The 19,702-nt window shown below is 34.3% G+C and overlaps 2 protein-coding genes across 2 annotated transcripts; both read left to right on the top strand.

The window, feature by feature from the left end:
• Positions 1-2,645: 2,645 nt before the first annotated feature.
• LOC116025781 (pyruvate dehydrogenase E1 component subunit alpha, mitochondrial-like) lies at positions 2,646-7,126 on the top strand. Its single transcript, XM_031267117.1, has 8 exons — positions 2,646-3,461; positions 3,863-3,942; positions 4,695-4,772; positions 5,115-5,210; positions 5,491-5,562; positions 5,749-5,802; positions 5,906-5,971; positions 6,633-7,126. Exons 1-8 carry the CDS (start codon positions 2,780-2,782, stop codon positions 6,675-6,677), a joined length of 1,173 nt encoding a protein of 390 aa, XP_031122977.1. The 5' UTR covers positions 2,646-2,779; the 3' UTR covers positions 6,678-7,126.
• A 7,711-nt stretch (positions 7,127-14,837) lies between these two features.
• LOC116024808 (probable galacturonosyltransferase-like 9) lies at positions 14,838-16,276 on the top strand. Its single transcript, XM_031265807.1, has one exon. The coding sequence runs from the start codon at positions 14,995-14,997 to the stop codon at positions 16,132-16,134; it is 1,140 nt and encodes a 379-aa protein (XP_031121667.1). The 5' UTR covers positions 14,838-14,994; the 3' UTR covers positions 16,135-16,276.
• Positions 16,277-19,702: the final 3,426 nt, after the last annotated feature.

The raw sequence follows: 19,702 nt of genomic DNA on the forward strand, positions 1-19,702 counted from the left end.
TTTTTTTTTTTTTTTTTCATTTTACAAATTTGCTTATTTTACTAAGTTTTTGCATATGTATATTCCTTGTAATGGAGTTGGGTCTCGTTTGTAAGTAGCAATAACAATACAGGTGGATGGGAGCTGCGTTGGCAATAAAGATTTTTTTTTTTTAATAATATTAAATGAGATAAAAATGAAAATAAAAAGGATGCACACATACTGTGCTCATTTGATGCACACACGGTGCCCGTAGGATGCACGTGTGCAACATTGGCATGTGTCGTGCTCATTTGATGTATATGATTTAAAATAGAAACCAATTTTGAAAAAAAAAGTGAGTTGGAATTGTAAAAATTCATGGAAAGTGAAAATTTAATTATATGAAAGTATGACACACTTCGAAAGTGAAAATTTATGGCATGTATAAGATTAGTCTTAGAAATTTGCTCCATCGCCACTCCAATAACAAAAATAATAATAATTCAGACCCTTAAGCACAAGTGCACAACCGTGCAACTTAAACTTAACTGGTTAATCAATCTAAATTAAGTTTATAAGTTTTGCAATACTTGAATTAGTGTACAAACATTTGGAGGTACGTAAGTTAGTTGATTATGTGATTTATCTATCTCATATATCATTCTTTATGACAACTCAAGAGTGGTTATTTGTCTAGTTTTTTTGCTGGGCGCTACACTGTACTTACTTATTACGAAGTACTTCCCAGTGGGGGCACATGCCCATCCTGTGACTGTTGTAAATCAAGCACGCTTAATCACAAAGTTTTTTGGGTTGTCATATCTTACTTAAAATCAATTGGTGATAAGTAAGTGAACATTAACCATTTAATCGTATCCTTCCATGGTAAGCCACGACGTCTCGAATCGAGCAGGGGCTCCAACGCCCAACAATCCCCCTCCCTGCCACCACCTTTGAACATCAAGCCTAGTTGCGCATCCCATCTAAGACTACTATAAGTCAATCACGCTTAACCACATAATTCTTTGGTATTTGATCATTATATCCTACTTAAAATCAATTGGTGATAAATATGTGAACATTAACCATTTAATCATATTCATCCATGGTAAGCCACAACGTCGCGTCTCAAAATCTCGAATCGAGTAAGGACTAAACTCAATCAACCCGACCTACGCCCAACAATTTCAATATGAATTTTCAGTACAATTGTGTTTATTATTTAATTTTTTAGCACCCATTTCACATTAATTAATTTGGCGTCCAAAGGCAGCTAGAAAAATGCTCTTTAAAAAACTATTTTTATTTTAGTGGCGGCGCATCCTTTTTATGGTGCATCTTGGTTCTTGTAAGACAACCTTGTTAATTGTACTTTAGTATTATAAAACGATGAGTGAGTGTGGCCAAAAATGAGAATATGTTCAAACTTGGCCATCTCCTACTAGCACAACATTGTTTACTAGTCCCCCGTAGCCTATCGCTGACATTAACCATGTTTAACGGTACGCCGGCAGAAACTAACATTCGTATATGATTTTTAATATTATAATGTCAATCTTCACCAATTTAGTTAGTATTGTATACAATTAAATATGATATATTTGGTAATATCAAATAATATTGACACAAGCACTAATAATATTTTTTTAATACAACTAACTCTATTACATTGTACTATCTGTTCATCTCCACTGAGTATGGGAGAGCCACTACTCTGCCATCTGAGCACAAGCACTAATGCACTACTCTGCCATTTGAGCACAAGGTGTTCTGCCAAAAACAATACAATTAAATAGTCTCAAAGTGGCCAAAGACCTTGTGGTCTAGTGCCCTAGTGGAACCCGGCGTCCCGATTTACACCCCCACATGGATGATGGAGTAGGTTTGAGCCCAGTGGAGGCAACTATAACAGAGTTAGTAGTACTCAAAAGAAAACAAAAAAATAGATATATCAATACAAGATTTTATGGCTATGACAAAAAATTATTTTATCATTAAATACAAATCACGTAACGATAGTAAAAAAAAAAAAAGTAATTTGATTCAATAAGATTGGTGTCTCGAAATTGAATGGACTAACTTGATTTATATCATTAAATATGATTGATAATACAATTAATATTTACGTTTTATAAATCTGCATAAGTAATTCTCCAATAACAACTGTAGAAACGAACAATTTTTTTTTTTTGAATAATGAGAGAAACTCGCAGCTATTACTCGAAAGTATACCCTCTTGTGAGAAAACTTATTGTAGACACTAGACATTGATTTTTCCACTTTAGAGATCATTGATGCACCATCATTTCACTCTTTTAGACTTTCACAATTATTGTAAGAACGAAATGTGGAATCTCAAAATGAGATATTTCGAGCATGTTTAGTTAATTATTGACGGATTTGTCAACTTTTAATTTTTATCAGGAGCGTCCTATTAGTTTTATTAATTTAAGTCATACTAATTTATTTCATTGTGATCATTTGTGAAATAGAGTCACAAAGAAAATTTTTTTATCATATATATGCAAAGAAAAATGACTTTTGAGACTATCCAATAGACAAGCGAGATGTTTTTTAAAAAAAATAGACAAGCGAGATGAATGGGACACGCTGTCATCGTTATTATACTATACATTTATTTCCTAAAGTAGAATGAAAATTAATATTTTATTCTTTAAATTTCCCACTTTCATTTTCTAATTTACCGGGCTCTGCTCACCAAACCCCCGACCTTGACGTAATTAAGAAGCGAGAATTTGCAGATTCGATCTCTCACACCGGAAAGTCGCCGGAGCCGGGAATCAAATCGGACGTCGGAATGGCACTATCCGCACAGCGCACTAGTAATCTCCTGAAGCCGCTATCGGCGGCGGCGTCGTACATCCGCCACCTGTCTACGGATTCCGCCGCCGCCATCACCGTGGAGACCAGCCTCCCTTTCAGCAGTCACAACATCGATCCTCCGTCTCGCACCGTAGAGACGTCGGCGAAGGAGCTGATGACCTTCTTCCGCGATATGGCTCTGATGCGCCGGATGGAGATCGCCTCCGATTCGCTCTACAAGGCGAAGCTCATTCGCGGATTTTGCCATCTCTACGACGGCCAGGAAGCCGTCGCGGTAGGTATGGAGGCCGCGATTACCAGAAAGGATTGCATTATTACCGCTTACAGGGACCACTGCATCTACCTCGCCCGCGGCGGAACGCTACTGGAAACGTTTACGGAGCTTATGGGGAGAAAGGATGGGTGCTCGAAAGGGAAAGGAGGCTCCATGCACTTCTACAAGAAGGAGAATGGATTTTTCGGCGGCCACGGGATCGTAGGGGCTCAGGTTCCGCTAGGTATTGGATTGGCGTTTGCTCTGAAGTACTCAAAGGAAGAACATGTCTCTTTCTCCATGTACGGAGATGGTGCTGCGAACCAGGGGCAACTGTTTGAGGCTTTGAACATCGCGGCCCTCTGGGATCTGCCTGCTATTCTGGTTTGCGAGAACAATCACTGTAAGAAATGGATTGTCCTTTCTATCTTTTACTATACAAATTTCATGTTACATATTATGGAAGTAAATTTACTCAAACTAGTCATATCTATTGCTGAGAATTCCGTGTTTGTAATTTGGTAATTGAATATTATAAGCTGTTCAACAGCAAATTAGCCTGTTTATATTGAATTGTTAGCTGTTTAGCAATTGATGAATACATAATGTGATTACTTATTGAGTTATTGGTGCTATTAGCTTTAATTTGAAAAATTATCCTCAAAATGTAAGATTGCATTATGCTAATATAAACTATGAAAAGAGTTTCTCCATAGAAGATTAATTCAATTAAAGCAATATTTACTGCACGTCTTTGTAATAGAGACATAGAGTTTTAATAGAGTTTTTGCTTTGCTAATGCAGATGGCATGGGGACAGCAGAGTGGAGGGCAGCAAAAAGTCCTGCCTATTATAAGAGAGGGGATTATGTCCCTGGTCTGAAGGTGATTATAAATCATATTTGCCTCTTTTTCCCCCTCAATACTTCTTACACGAGTGTTGGTGTCAGTTTAATCTCGTTTTGCTGAAATGATGCATTTTGGATATAAACTTGTCAATTCTGAAATAAAGAATATGAAAAAAATACAATTAGAAGTTTGCCAATTCTGAATCAAACATTGGATTCATGTATCTTGAAGTCCTAGTCTATATCCATGTGTCAAGTGTGATGAATATTGCTTAGCCCTTATGCAACATGGAGTTTGAGTTTTATCTAACTACATAGGCTTGGGCATATATTTCTGTATAATTGTATATACACATACATATCTATATGTATGTGTTTATATAATGTGTATATGCATGGTAATGCAATGTTAAGGTGTGCTATACAGCCTATACTTATGACTGTTACATTGTTGGACTATTACCAAAACTCCCTTTTTCCTAATACAACAATGATGAATTTAGGAATGTAACTGTGCATTTAAATTGTGTACCTCTAGCCCTCTAAGGGTTGAGGATGAATACGGACTTTAGGTTGTCATGTGAGAGCTGTAAATACATGCATTTTAAAAATGAATACCGTCAAAAATTGCTTGATTGTGCTGCTATAGAAGGAAACCTTAACATCAACCCTTTTCTCTTACATATTTACTAATGGTAAAAGAACAAAGAGGGAGAGAGACTTTCAGTCTCAATGCCATTCATATTCTTTGTTGTATACATTCCATCAAATATTTACTTCCTATAACAGGTGGATGGTATGGATGTCCTTGCTGTGAAACAAGCATGCAAATACGCCAAGGAGCATGCTCTAAAGAATGGACCTCTTGTGAGTACATATCATCCTTTTTTATGAAGTTATTTATTTGATTCCATTCATAACATCACTTCTTTGTGAAGGGTAAGGTAAAAATCAGGGTCTAACATTTTGTTACATTATATAATTACATAGTTTAGTTTTCTTTGTCGTATCTGGAGTGGCTTGGCAACTTTTGGATAGTAAAATCATAGTATAGGATAGCCAGTGGCCGCCATCACAATTTGCAGTACATTGATATTTTAAAATTAAAATGCTGCAGCAGTTGAAGTATGCTATTAGAGTATTAGTTACTGAAGCATATCTCATTGGTTAACTATAGTGTTAACAAGTTTGTGCTGAAATTTTGGTCAGATTCTTGAAATGGACACCTATAGGTATCATGGGCACTCCATGTCTGATCCTGGAAGCACATATCGCACACGTGACGAGATCTCTGGAGTGAGACAGGTAAATAGCATCTAAAGACCTACCTGAATATTTTTTTCCTGTATGTGCTGCATGGTATGATGGGATGTGCTTATTGTTAGAGTTATAGGAGGGAGGTTGAGAGGATTACTCTCTACCTTGGGTTTTGAAATTTGAAATGTTTGGTTCTAGCCTATCTCTAGTGTGTATAAATACACCTTCTCTGTACACTTTTTTAATCATTAAGGAATACAGAGCATATTCACCTTCATAGCATAATTTCTTCGTTTAACACATAACAAATGTGCTTTTTACTTTGCAGGAGCGTGATCCAATTGAAAGAGTCAGAAAACTCATACTAGCTCATGATATTGCCACTGAAAAGGAGCTAAAGGTAAAAAACATTATCACCAAATAAGTTTAACAAGATCCACAGTTTTTTACATAGGTTCTATTGGAGATTTGTTTTGCAACTAAAGTAATGATCCCTAGCAATTTTTTCTACCATAATATATGTTATATGTACCTTTTCTGGTGCATATGGTTTAATCCCCTTGTACCTTTTGCTTTTCTCGTCCAGGATATTGAGAAGGAAATCAGAAAAGAAGTAGATGATACCATAGCTATAGCAAAGGTGAGAAAGCATGGGCAGTGTTGTAATTTAATTGATCTGGCAGTTTTGGATGAGTTGACACTGTTTGTTGATACAAGTAAATAATCATCCTCTTTATTTGCAGGAGTGCCAAATGCCAGATCCTTCTGAACTCTTTTCCAATGTTTATGCCAAAGGGTTAGGAACTGAGGTATGCAATTGTTTGAGCCTCTGGACATTTTACTATCATCTACCTCCCACAGGCCACACCCAAATAAACAAGAACATAAAAACATTACAAACTGCCAAAGAGGAAGAAAAGTCGTACCACTTTGTTAGTTTGCACAAGTAGGATTAGAAGACCATATCATCACAGAAACATGATTTATCTGGTTGCAGCTGCTTAATAAACTAAAAACTTGTCCTTAAAAAGAGAACACCTTTTTTTTGGTTATCCACACAAATATCCTGTTTGACAAGGTGGAAGGTTCTTAGAGTTTCGATGTGAGCATTATTTTCTCACACTGACGTGAAAGAACCTCTAGATATATTATGTTCTATCAGGCATTGTTTTATTTTGTTTTTAATAATTTCTTTCAGTGATACAATATGAAACTGACTATGCTTCCTTAGAGTTATTAACGATTTCCTATTCTAATCATTTGAGAATCAATCATTTGAATTCTGATAGTTACATAGTTAATCGAAAAGGGCAATAGATAGATTAGCCATTCTAGACAAACAACCCCATATATAGATTTGGAAAAGAAATTACTCGTAGTTTGTACAATCCACCACCTTTTTGATTTGTGATTTTTATAAATCTTCAATAGTTAGATGGTGTTCGCTAATTTGATACATAACATTGACAGGCTTTTGGAGCAGACAGGAAGGAACTGAAAGCAACACTCCCTTGATTCTGCAAGTGCACCAATTGGCCACTCTTTGAAGAGATAAAAGAGGGGTTTGAAGAATAACCAACACACTAAAACAGTCAGTTTCCATCATTCCCTTCCAATCTAGCCTTCCTGCCCCATTGATTTTTCACAGTTAGGTAGCCCCATTTTTTGATGGTCTAAATAATGAATCTGAATACCATTATATGGAGCGGCGCTATCTTGAGTTGCATTCCGTCTGAGGATATGCAACACATTAGCCGCCGTGCTGATATGCAGCCTGCATATATGTTTTCATTCCTGGATGCTCTAATGTTTTCCCATTGTTTATATCTTTGGACTCCATTTCTGCAAAGATGTGAAAGTTGGTTGTGCCAACTTTGTATTTCGACTACTTTTCATTGTCATATCAATGATATCATAAAGCAATATTTGATCGTCAATAATAAAGTGTTGCAAATTATATACAAGTTCATTTTTAGTGTACTAAATACTTGTTTTTAGTGTATTACAACTTCATGTAATACGGTAAATATAAACTTATTAAAAATAATAAAAATGAACATGTAAAATGGACTTATAATATACTTAAAATGAATATGTATATGATCTATGACATAACGATTGATGTTGTATCGAGTGGGATGAATTAGTGTTTAAAGTTTTTATAATCATTGGTTATGCAATAGTGTACCATAAGTTTTGAATGGTAATACTTTTGTTTTCAACAGAACTTCTTATTTTCAATTACGAAAAAATTGTAAATAGTGCTTTCCATGATAAAATAGGCCATATAGTTCAATTTACCTCAAGTCCGCAATCATATACATTTCAAAAAGAAAAAAAAAAAAAAAACTGTGAACTGTCGATTCGTAATCGGACCGAATCATCGTCCCTCTAATTGTCTGGTTTGAAACACACAAATTAAATGCCTGAATGAATTGCAAGAGAAATGAACAAAAACAATGTGTGTGGGAATGAGATCTTGTGAGAATCATTATTGGATTGTCTATTGGTTTATACCAATGATCAATGGTTCTAAAATAAGAAAATTTTGAAAAATTATGTGGTAGTATTTTGTAAATATTTTAAATTTTAAAAGGTATCATGCATACAGCATACCTGCAAAGTGTGTATGGTGCACATTAAAAAAATATTATTGATTCTATTACATGATAATATCTATTCTATATTTTTTTTATTTGTTGCAGTTCAAAGAATCAATATCTCAAACTTTGTTTATTATTTAGTGCACATTATAATATTGGCCGTTGTATTTTAACATTCAAAATATTTATCAAAATGTTGTAATGTTTACTATATATCCGAGCTGGTACAAAGAATGAAGGGCAATAAACAGGAAATGCAGAGCTCAATTCCCAAGTGTGCAGTAGTATTTATTCCCTGGTGGGTGGTGAATCACAGTCGTATTACTGTGCGTGCAAAACAAAATGCAATCCAGCCAATTTCCAGTGCACACCCTCTCAACCCTCCCCTGACACCTTTCCACCAATCGCACTGCCCTTAAACCCGTGGCCTCTTTTTTAAATCGTAATAGTACTCTCACCCTTGAATCTTGATTAATACAACCGGAAAATGCCATTTTTAGTTTTTTGAATCAAAGATAAATAAATTAGGAAAAGAGAATGCACAACATACATGGGCATAGAATACCCTGGCACTACCCAAGCTAAATAGCAAATACAAGGGCCAGACAAAAACAAGCACTTCATATGTTTATTTTGTTGGATATTTATATAGTAATTAATGTTTCAGGTGTCTATCATGGTAAATAATATTTTGAGTTGAGTAGTAATAAATATTATTTGATTTGGTAGAAATATGTTTTGGATAGTTCGAGAGGTACTTCAAGAGGTCAGTGAGAGGTGAGTTTGCTATATATCGATGTCTCGTGAGATGTCGAAGAGGCTGATTGATGTCTTGAAGACCATCGATGTTGGATGTCTCGAAGGTTGTTATGTCTCGAAGTGACATAAAAGGCATTCTATGTCTCGAAGCACTAAACAGTTGTTCACATGGATAAAGATTGGTCACGTTCACACGTAACTGTTATCTAAGGTGTTACAAGGTATGAAAGTGATATTTTTAAGACATGTGTTAACCATATTATCTTATCCAAAATCGGTTGAAATTCAAACATGTGTTTGAAAGTTTGGTTTACCAACGGCTATAAACTCCCAGTAACTGCTGATAGCGGTTAGGAATTTTTCTCTATAAATTCATGGGAGTATCATCTGATGAACAAGCAAGTTTTGCATACTATCAAGATATTTCACAGTTCAAAACTCTACAGAAAGTTTCTTTTAGAGCAACAAATAACTTTGTTTCATCTTCTTGTATCCCATAAGATTTAGTCTTGAAACATCGTTGCTTGTGTAGAGGAAAGATTAAAAGCTTATAGGAAAGTGATATCACGCCTGAAGATTTTCTTTTCTCGTCTGTTCATCCATTTCCAACCTCCACAACTAACATATTTTTAGTCGTTCAGATATTTTTAAAGTGATAATTTTTAGTCATTTTCATTAATATCCCGTTAATTTTGTACCCAAAAACAAATTAGCAAGATGAACATAAGAACTTAAGGGCGCATGTTCAAATCCTAGCCGTCTTATTAATGTGAGAATTTCATCATTTTATGGGGGTGAGTCTTTATGCACGTACTTATCCTACCACTTAAAGAACTGCTAAGTCATTGCAATTTAACACCTCTAAGGACCGATTTCGGGACGAGAAATTTTTTCTTTTGATGAATATAAGATATTTATAACATGGGGTGGGCGGTAGCAAACTAGCAATGCGCCAATGCATGGTGGCAGTGGGCGGTTCCGCCATTATTTACGTACAGTGAGTGAAAGACAAGACAGAGAATCCTAGGCTCTTCTTCGTACCCTCTAACACAGCCTATCGCATGCTTAATACACGGATATAATAAAAGATAAGGAAACAAAGATGGAAATGTACAGACCAAAATATGTACTCTGTATTTAGTAACTCAGTTTAGTACAAGTGAAAAGGTGCATTTTATTATACATTATACTTAACTAATTATTACACACAATATATCACCATTGTTCTAGCAATTAGATTGGATTTATCCCTACAATTTTTCCACTTTCAAGATTACATGATTTTTTTTTTAAGAGTTTAGGGTGCCAACTTGGTTTGAAAGCTTTCACTTAAGTTGAAAACTTTCAAGATGAGAAAAGGTTACTGAACTACCCTTTATTATTTATTTATTTATTATATTATTATATTTTTTGAGTAATATTATATTATTATGATGTTATTTGAAATTAGTCCACTTTTAAAAGTGAGAGAGTATTGCAGATATATAAAGAAAATAGTAAACGAATTGAAAATTTGGTGGTGTGGAAGTATGTTCCACATCTGAGAATGAGAAAATATTGCAGGGGTAAAGATAACGCTATACGATGTTTGGTACCCAGAAAAATTCAAACTATCATGGGAATTAAAAAGGCCAGGTGAAAATTTATTTCTTCCTTCTAGTGCAATTTTTGACTCAAGAAATTTCGGATCAATGAAACAATGTATGAAGCAAGCTAGCTAACAAAAGCAACTGCAACCCCAACGACAACTTCAACTTCCCCAATTTTATAATCGCATTGATGTTAACCTTGCAGTTTTCAGGAATTTAATACTCCACCCAAAACAAGGTTTGGTCAGCTAGGCACACCATTTTTGTCTAGATGGGTCCCTTTATTTATTTATTTAATGACAAAAATAAATTATTTGTTTTATTTTATGTGATTGTTCGATATTCAATGCTCAAGTTAATTTTTCTTTTAAAGAAAAATGACATGTTTTGTCCTTAGATGATAGAAAATAGAAATACTTAATATTCTTTGTTACTTTTCGATGCTTAGTTGCTTTCGAAGTAGCTTTATCATTCCTTAGTTATACTATAATTGGGTTAAAAAATTATTTCATTGACGATTGAGAGAACAAAAAAGTTATAACAATCCGTAAATAATTGAGATATGAAAATAACAAATGTATAATTGAGGGACAAATTGTCATAAGGATAAAAGCGCCATTTCTCTGTTTTTTTAACTTTACAAGCATCTTCTTATAATTTTCAAATTTAAACTTTTTTTAAAATTATATTTTATAGGACTTTTAATATAATTTTAAATGTATAAATTTGAACTTTTCTATAGTTTCAATAAACAATGAAGCCCATAAGCACATATTAAATCATATATATATATATATATATATATATATATAATATACATGATTGTATAAGGTATTATTAATATCGGTGTGGTTAGTACCTAATATTCTAATACAACAATTGAAAAAATAAAAATATACATAATATTATTAACCCCGCAAATTTTCTCTTTTATCAATTGATATTTAAAAAATTGAATATTAAATAAATTAAGTCAAATTTTGTTACGAGGTGGTCTAGTGGCACAAAGTGGCTCTCCCAAATGAGAGATCATGAGTTCGAGCCTCAATGAAAATTATATTGACTTTTTGTGCTTCAGTAAGTTGAGAAAGTAGTCATGTACGAATACTACATTGTAACAGAGTCAGTAGTATATAAATATTTTATGTAAAAGGGTAGCAGACAAACTAACTTGTTTGGTACATAATAGCAATTTAATAGTATAGCGGTTGGCACAAGGGATTATAGTGATGGTATGAATGTGTAGAGTGGGTGGGAGCCCATGAGGTGGTGGAATAGTAATTAATTGATAGCATTCATGCATTTGCATTTTATTACATTTTAAAATATTTAAATAAATATACATATACTACATTGTAACAGAAAGGTAGGATTTCAGGTTTTTTGCTAAGCTATGAATCTTCATCAATGGCATAGTAATAAGAGATAAATAAATTTTTTATTTGATGTTCCTTCGGTAAACATGACGAAAAAGGTAGTTGAACCACCTCCCTCAAGTGGGGCTAAGGCTCGACCAAGCCAGAAGAAAGAGAACTAAGTCGGAACTTTCCCCAGAGTTGGGCATGGTCTTTCTGAAAGTGCAAGCTCCCCTCTTCCATCGGGCACTTTCCTTAGAATATCCTTATTCTAGTTTACTTCTATCCCAATCCAAGGGGACAACACGCCCTCTGGGCACAACGCTACCTGATAGAAGAAGAAAGAGCCTAGAGGGGAGAGCCCTAGCTTGGTCCTATGAGAAGAATACCTTTTACGAGTGCTATGGAATAAATATTATATTAATTGCTGCTGAACGTAAAATCTATACCGCCGAGAAGTTCATCGACCTACGGCTTTCTAACTTAACTTCTTTTTCTAGTCGTTCCGCTCTATCGATCGATGGTAGTCTAAGAGATCCCGAATCGGTAGTACTAAAATAAAACATAGTAAATAATTTTACATTTCTTACTATATGAATCCAAATATAAAATAGAACTAAAGTTACACACAAAAAAATTTATGTTAAGGGCAAATTCGAACTCTGAATTTTCATAATATAAGCTACACGCATGCTTTACCAACTTAACTAGCTAACTCATATTTTCTTTATTTTTATTTGTATTGTATACTTACTATATATCAGTGTATGAGCATGAGCACCAAATTGCAATGCACCATATTGGTATTGCAAGAATAAAAATCACTATTGCGGTTGCTCTTAAGCCCTGTGATACTGATTAAGTGATTGTAGTACACTATTATTAATTCTTTATTATTATTATTATTATTTAAATATAAAAATGGAAAGGTGTGTTTGGATGTTGGAGGAAAAGGGAGCACGTGAGCACGTGGCAGCAATGTAGATGCGCTGTTCCAGGCTGATCTCAGCCGTCAACATCAATCACACCTCAGATTACTTATCCAGCTGGCACCTCTCTCTTTTTTCCTAGCTGGCTTTTCCTCAGTGGAAGCAATCAATATTCCTTTTTTCTATGCCCACCTTCTCTTTTCTTGTTTGTACAACACCTCCCAATTTTATTCTATTATAATTTTTATATATTTAAAGTTTATACTGTATTGATAATGACATATTATGTATAAGCCATTCCTCAATACTGATCGGTTTTTTAAAGAGTTTTTAACGATGAGATTTAGAAAGAGAAAATGTGAGGGGAAGAAAAAAATAAAATAAAATCTGAAAAAAAAAAACAGAAACAAAGTGACTTATGCGCTCGCTAGACGCACAGTTTGCGCGCAACGCGCACAAGTTGCTCCAGCTCTCCTCAGCGTATCTGCCACATCTTTGCCAAAATCCATATATTTGCAGGGAGAAAATTTCTGCAAAATCAACCTCCACATTTATTAAAAACTTACTCTTTGAATTTTCTGTTCCAAAAAATCAACCCAATATCACTATTGGGGAATGCCTAAGATGAAATTCAAAATTTCTTTTTTCCAACATTCAAATTTGAACTAAGTACTTTGAATATAATAAAACCAGTATAAATTTTAAAAACTTGATTCATTTAAGTTACATCTATTGCAAAAGGTACTGTGCGGATGTACACCTTATCATTTGCATTTATCTCTTGTTGATTGAGTAGCCTGTACTTTTTTTTTTTCTAATAACATAATAGATATTACATAGATTTTAAAAAATAAATGTGATTGAAAGTTTTTTTTTCAATAAAATCAAAATATGTGACAAATGTAATGCTCTATGGAAACACACCAAGTATTCTCCATTTTGGTTTGAAACTTCATTCATAAATTCATAGTACATTTTCAAAGATATTCATACGAACCCATATCAACTAGCACCACTTCAAGCAAAGTGGATGCCAACTCTGCTATGAAATATCTCCCTCTCGAGATGTAAATTGTACTAGGATGTAAAGTGGATACCAACTCCGCTATGTAATTATGTATTTCTCTCAAGAGGTCAATTGCACTAAGAAGTAGTGTGGATACTAACTCTGCTGTGTAATCTCTCTCTTTCAATAAGTTAATTGCACTAGGAAGCAAAGTGGATGCCAATTCCATTATGTAATAAGGAGTATCTCCCTTTTAAGACATTAGGTTTGATTGTTATTTGTGACAATAATCAAACTTGTAACTTTTTGGTTTAAAAATATGCTCTATCACTAACATATATCTTTTAGGGCATATGCATTTATATTTTATCAGTACTTTTCAAATTAGTAATATAAAATTAAAGATAATAAATATTATCATTAAGAGATGCTGTTTTGAAACAGTGTAAATTATCATTTCAAAGACTCACACTGTATTTATACAATGTACAACCTTTTTTCTTTTGGTTTCAAACAATGGTAAAGTTTTCTGACATGAGATTAAGACTCGATTGCTTTAATTATTATCATAATTGTAATTTGTATAAAGTTTATTTTAGTGAGTAGTATAGGTGCTTTTGGCACCTATCAAATACAACGAGAAATGTATGCATCGTTGTACTAATATTATGGGAATAAATGTATTCATAATATTCAATATAATCTCAAAAAAATTTTAAATTGTATCTGTTATAAGAATCGTTGATGTTGCTTTACACTTTAAAATTTCTCATAGTAATAATTATTATGTTATGAATTAATTATATTACCCATTAATCATTGCTAATTAATGCATGTAGTTTATTTATTGTAATATAAGTAGATATAAATTAATTATAAACACCATTTATTAAAATTTATCACTTATTCTTCTACTTTTGTCTCGAATCTCAGCGGAGTATAATCTTTTTTCATTTTTAAAGAACGAGTATAACCTTTTTAAAATATCAATAGACATCACAAAAAAAAAAAACTTTTAAATTTGTTATCATATACAAAACTATGATTTTCTTCACTAAGATTTGTCTCAATGGATTTTTTTTTTTTCATGGACCCTATCTTCTTAAAACTTATTTGAATTCAATTCTATTCATATTTTAGATTCTAATTTAATCAAGAGTTATTCAACATATGTATAAATAGAAGAGTTAATTGTTAAGATTTTGTGGTATAGGATCACCCGATTGCACTCACATACGAGAGGTTGTGAGTTCGAGTCTCAGTGGAGTCAGACTCGATTATTACGTGATAGATTACAGATAAGGGTACAAAATCAAGTCATTACAAACCTTTTAACTAATAAATTGTTGCATTGGATTATCTAGGGAAAATATATTTTATTTGAACATTTAATACCGAATTTAACATGGTGTATCGTATATATATACGAGGCATTGAATTGACCATTCTCTGGCCTTTCCTTCTGTGCAACACTTCATCTCCTCTCTCCCTCTCTCTCTCCCACAAAATGCCATGTCTATAGATCCATACATAGATATAGAGAGAGAACGAGAGGAGAGAAATTCACAAGGATTCCTGCAGAAACCCAAGAATGATGAGTTCTGGGTTTCACTCAATCAGGGCGGTTTTCTTGATCTTGATCGTCGCGTCGTTAGTGCCGTTGGATTGCATCGGGATTCGGAGCTTCCCGGACAAAACCGGGTTCGGGTTTTCGGAGGCTCCGGAGTACCGAAACGGGGCGGATTGTCCGGCGAAGAAGCAGGAGGAGGAAAGGGACAGCGAAACGGCGTCGTCCTGTGACCCGTTTCTGGTCCACATTGCGATGACGCTCGACTCCGAGTACCTCCGCGGCTCCATGGCGGCGGTTCACTCCGTCCTCCGCCACGCGTCGTGCCCGGAGCAGGTGTTCCTCCACTTCATCGCCGCCGAGTTCGACGCCGTTACCCCACGCGCCCTCACGCGCCACGTCCGATCCGTTTTCCCGTCGCTAAACTTCAAGGTCTACATTTTCCGGGAAGACAGGGTCCTAAACCTAATTTCCTCTTCGATCCGGAGAGCTCTCGAGAATCCGTTGAACTACGCGCGGAACTATCTCGGCGACATGCTCGACGCGTGCGTGACACGCGTCGTCTACCTCGACTCCGACGTGATCCTCGTCGACGACATTCTCAAGCTCTGGAACGTTCCTCTCTCCGATTCGAAAGTCATCGGAGCGCCGGAGTATTGTCACGCCAATTTCACAAAATACTTCACCGATTCCTTCTGGTCCGACCCGATTTTCCCGCGAGTATTCGACTCGCGATCGCCCTGCTACTTCAACACCGGCGTGATGGTGATGGATCTCCGGCGATGGCGCGCCGGGAATTTCCGCCGGAAACTGGAGAAATGGATGGAGCTTCAGAGGAAGAGAAGGATTTACGAGCTGGGATCTCTGCCGCCATTTTTGCTGGTGTTTGGTGGGCTTATCGAGCCCATTAATCACCGCTGGAACCAACATGGGCTGGGCGGGGACAACGAATTGGGCTCTTGTCGGGCCCTGCATCCAGGCCCAGTAAGCCTGCTTCATTGGAGTGGGAAAGGGAAGCCATGGGTGAGGCTTGATGAGAAGAAACCCTGTCCGTTGGATCATCTTTGGGAGCCCTATGATCTGTACAACCAAAGAAGCGCAAAGTCCCAACATGCATTAAGTGATAGTACCAGCAAGTTAGAGTTGTCCAATTATTTCATTTGAATTTTAGTGATTTTTTTTTTTTTGGATTTAGGGGTTGTATAGATTGATGATTGGTTGGGAAAAGGATAGAAAATTTAGAGGACTTAGTTGATTTTTTTGTGGTTAAAATTCATTACTTAATGAATTGTACTTTTTCATAGCATTCATTTCTTTGGTGCATTTGATATGAAACATTGATGAGAGTCGAACTTAAATTTATTATTCAATAAAGTGTAATTTATTACTAGATCTTGTTAGAAGCTTTAAAATTATCACTTGTTATTAGTCATTGACGTATACCAGTTAATTTACGAGTAATAATTATAACCTTATAGAGATGTTAAACATTTTCATTTATTGTTATTAAACTACACTTTGAACCAACATGTGATTGTATGTAATGTACACTATTGCAACCCTACCAAATTTGGTATATATGTCATTGAGTCATGTTGAATGCTAACTCACTTGTGACTTGCGGTATAAACTAAATCCCTGAGTTATATATGTGACCATCTTTACCAATTAAGTTATGCATGTAGTGACGATTTTAATCATTGAAGTACCAAATCAACCATTTTATTAAGTGACAAATTGATGATAAAAAAATTTTCAAGGATTAAAATCGTCACTTCGTACATAACTTAAGGGTTAGGATGGTCACATATATAACTAAGGACTAAATTTGTACTATGGGTATAACTAAAAGATAAAAAATACGATTTTCTTTAATTTTTATAGATTCACTTCAAATCGACACTTAACTATCATAATATCGGATGTACTGTTGACACCCTACCAAACGGGTCCATCAGTGGGTCATGTTGATTGTTGAAGGCCAGCTTGAAAGGGACTTGGGTTTCCATAGATCTACATTTTATGGCAAGAATCATGTGTGTTCTCAATATCAATCATTTATCACAACATATTCTCTCCCTTTTGGTAAAGGAAAAATAATGTACTTTCACCTGTTATCCATAACAATGTATATATACAGTTTGTTTAATGCTAGTGGTTGCCCACTTAGTTGTATGAGATGATTGGGAGAATGGGAGTTGGCAATGATTTAAAGCTAAGGTTGCACATGTGGAGTTTAGTATAATGAAAACATGCCATCAATGCAATGCCTTATAGTGGGTTAGTTCCACTTCTATCTTTTTCTTTGTCTTTTGCTTGGGAAGAGAATAATAGTGTTAGAAAAGTGAAAAATTTATAATTTCGAGATTATAAGTCCAGTTAGATTATAATATATTTGGTTGAGTAAATTACCCTTCATCTAGTTGAGTTTGGGAGAAAAGTATAAACTTTTGGAAGTTGGTGAATTTCATGTGCTTTTATTTTTTTTTAATGTGCAAAGTGTTGGTTATATCTGTCTATATTAGATTTTTCATACGAAGAAGAATTTTTGAGTTTTTAATCTTTTTTAAAGGATCAAAGTACACGACAACTCACGCAAATCAAATTGATTTGTGCAGCAAAAAGTTTATAGTGGCATAGTGCATTAAAAAGCAAGTCATGCAAAAGATCCAACAACCAACTTCACCACCATTGAGGTTGTCTAATGAGAAGTGCATGTAAGACTAATAGTAATGCCTGTCAATCACAAAATGGCAATCACTACTTGCCATATCCGCTTTTCATTCTTATTTTTTTCGTGCATAAATATCTAAATCGTTTGTAATTTAATTAAGAAATTTTAAACTTTCTAGAAGAACAATACTCATTTGCTCAATAAGGTATTGCAAGCATTTTTTTCTACTTTTGTACCAAGTTCTCTAATTGAAACCCCATCAATACTCAATAAAAGTACTCTCGATTGCTCCGAAAGTAGTAGTCGAGTGGGTGAAGTATAATTCTCGTATTAGAGATCAAGCTAGTCACATAAAGTTTCTAATGCAATATAATTTACCTCTCCTAGGTAACTGCTCGAATAATCACTGCAAATTTCTTTCTGTCATCTAAAATAAATAAATGCTCTCAAATTTTACAACTTGATAAATTCTTTGTAGTTACTCCATCAAAGTTTGGATAAGGGTTTTGGTCATAGTTTGCAAAGGATTGGCATGTGACAACTTGAGACTTCGGCAATTGCAATTTGCAACAACCAAGTTTTCTAGTTTTTCGATGCACAATATATGTATTTTTGTAGCGGTTTGTCACATGATCTGTGGGTTACGTTATTATTAATACAAAATGATTAGCAGTAAACTATGGCATAATCCAGGGGGAATCAGATTCTAAGTTCGATGATTTGTCATTTATTTATTGTTCAAATTGCACTTAAAAAATAGTTTAAAGTTTTTTAAATAATTATTCACTTGTGAAGTCGCAATCCTTCATGTGAAGTTAATTGAATTTTTAAAAAATTAAATAAGAATGTGAACAAACAATTTGTGTTAAAAAAAAAAAAACTAGTTATTTTGGCTTTGATATTAGATTTTATTTTTGGACTTATTTGTATTAACTTTATAATCATTGTGTTGTTTGTTTGGTTATTGTTTGTGAACATAAACCATTTTTTGTTCATGAACATATACATGTGTTTGTTTGTTTAGCGTTCTTGAATGTTAATGAACACTAATAAACGCTTAACAAATGAGCACGGACAGGATTTTCAAAACTTTAACAAACGAATTGAATACGAACACACTATACTCTAAAAATCTTAACAAATGAACACAAATAACTCCTATTCATTCGTGTTCAATTCATTAATCACCTTAAGCGATATTCCTAAATGAGCTTGGTCGAGATTTGCTTGGTTGAATTAGTCTCAATATATGAGGGTATTAATTGATGACTAGTTGAGAAAATCGAGTGTCGTACTAATTGATTGGCTTAGAATGAAACTGAATAGCTCTTCTTCTTTTTCTTTATTTTTGGATAATGATGAAAATCTTGAGGAAACTAACCAAGTAACGTACTAGTTGACTGGCTAAGAAAATTAAATAATTCTTTCATCGATCATCAGAGAAATATGCAACCGTTATTTTGGAATGTACACTATGTAATTATATAAACATCATTTATGTATAATAGTCGACAATTCACATTTAAAAAAAAAAAACCATGTATAATAATTTCAATTGAGTATATATATATTGGCAAGAATTAAACTAAGTAACATTCAAATATAAGAATCATGATGTTTTCATATACTTAGTCGTCTCTTTCGAGAACTAAGCAACTCTTACCAACGTTTCATTCACTACAAACTATTACCGGCTTGTTAAGGTTTACCCAACACTGGCCCGCCAGCACTTTCTGTATATTTTAAGCCCATAATTTTAACCCAATCACTGCCATTTCTTCCCAAAAATGTATCATTAATCTTTCGGCAAAAACTTGTGTGCGACCGTTTCACCATGAGACGGGTCGGGTCGGGTCGTGTCAAGATGCAAATGTAACACTTATATGCACAAATGCCATACTTATATGCTCAAATATAATACTAATCAGGAATAAAATTTTTGTTACTTATTAAGGTAAATGTAATACTTTTAAGGGAAAATACAATACTTTTACATTTCGATTTAAAAGTATTACATTTTTTCTCAAAAGTATTATATTTGCCCTTATAAGTGAGAGG

Source organism: Ipomoea triloba, chromosome 7 (genome assembly GCF_003576645.1).
Source record: "Ipomoea triloba cultivar NCNSP0323 chromosome 7, ASM357664v1".
Lineage (NCBI taxonomy): Eukaryota > Viridiplantae > Streptophyta > Magnoliopsida > Solanales > Convolvulaceae > Ipomoea > Ipomoea triloba.

What these genes read in the sequence shown, in the direction of transcription:
- LOC116025781 (XM_031267117.1), top strand. Translation starts at nt 2,780, where the DNA reads ATGGCACTATCCGCACAGCGCACTAGTAATCTCCTGAAGCCGCTATCG. An exon ending in GGTTTGCGAGAACAATCACT is followed by an intron (nt 3,462 to 3,862) that starts GTAAGAAATGGA and finishes TTGCTAATGCAG; the next exon opens with ATGGCATGGGGACAGCAGAG. An exon ending in CCAAAGGGTTAGGAACTGAG is followed by an intron (nt 5,972 to 6,632) that starts GTATGCAATTGT and finishes TAACATTGACAG; the next exon opens with GCTTTTGGAGCAGACAGGAA.
- LOC116024808 (XM_031265807.1), top strand. Translation starts at nt 14,995, where the DNA reads ATGATGAGTTCTGGGTTTCACTCAATCAGGGCGGTTTTCTTGATCTTG.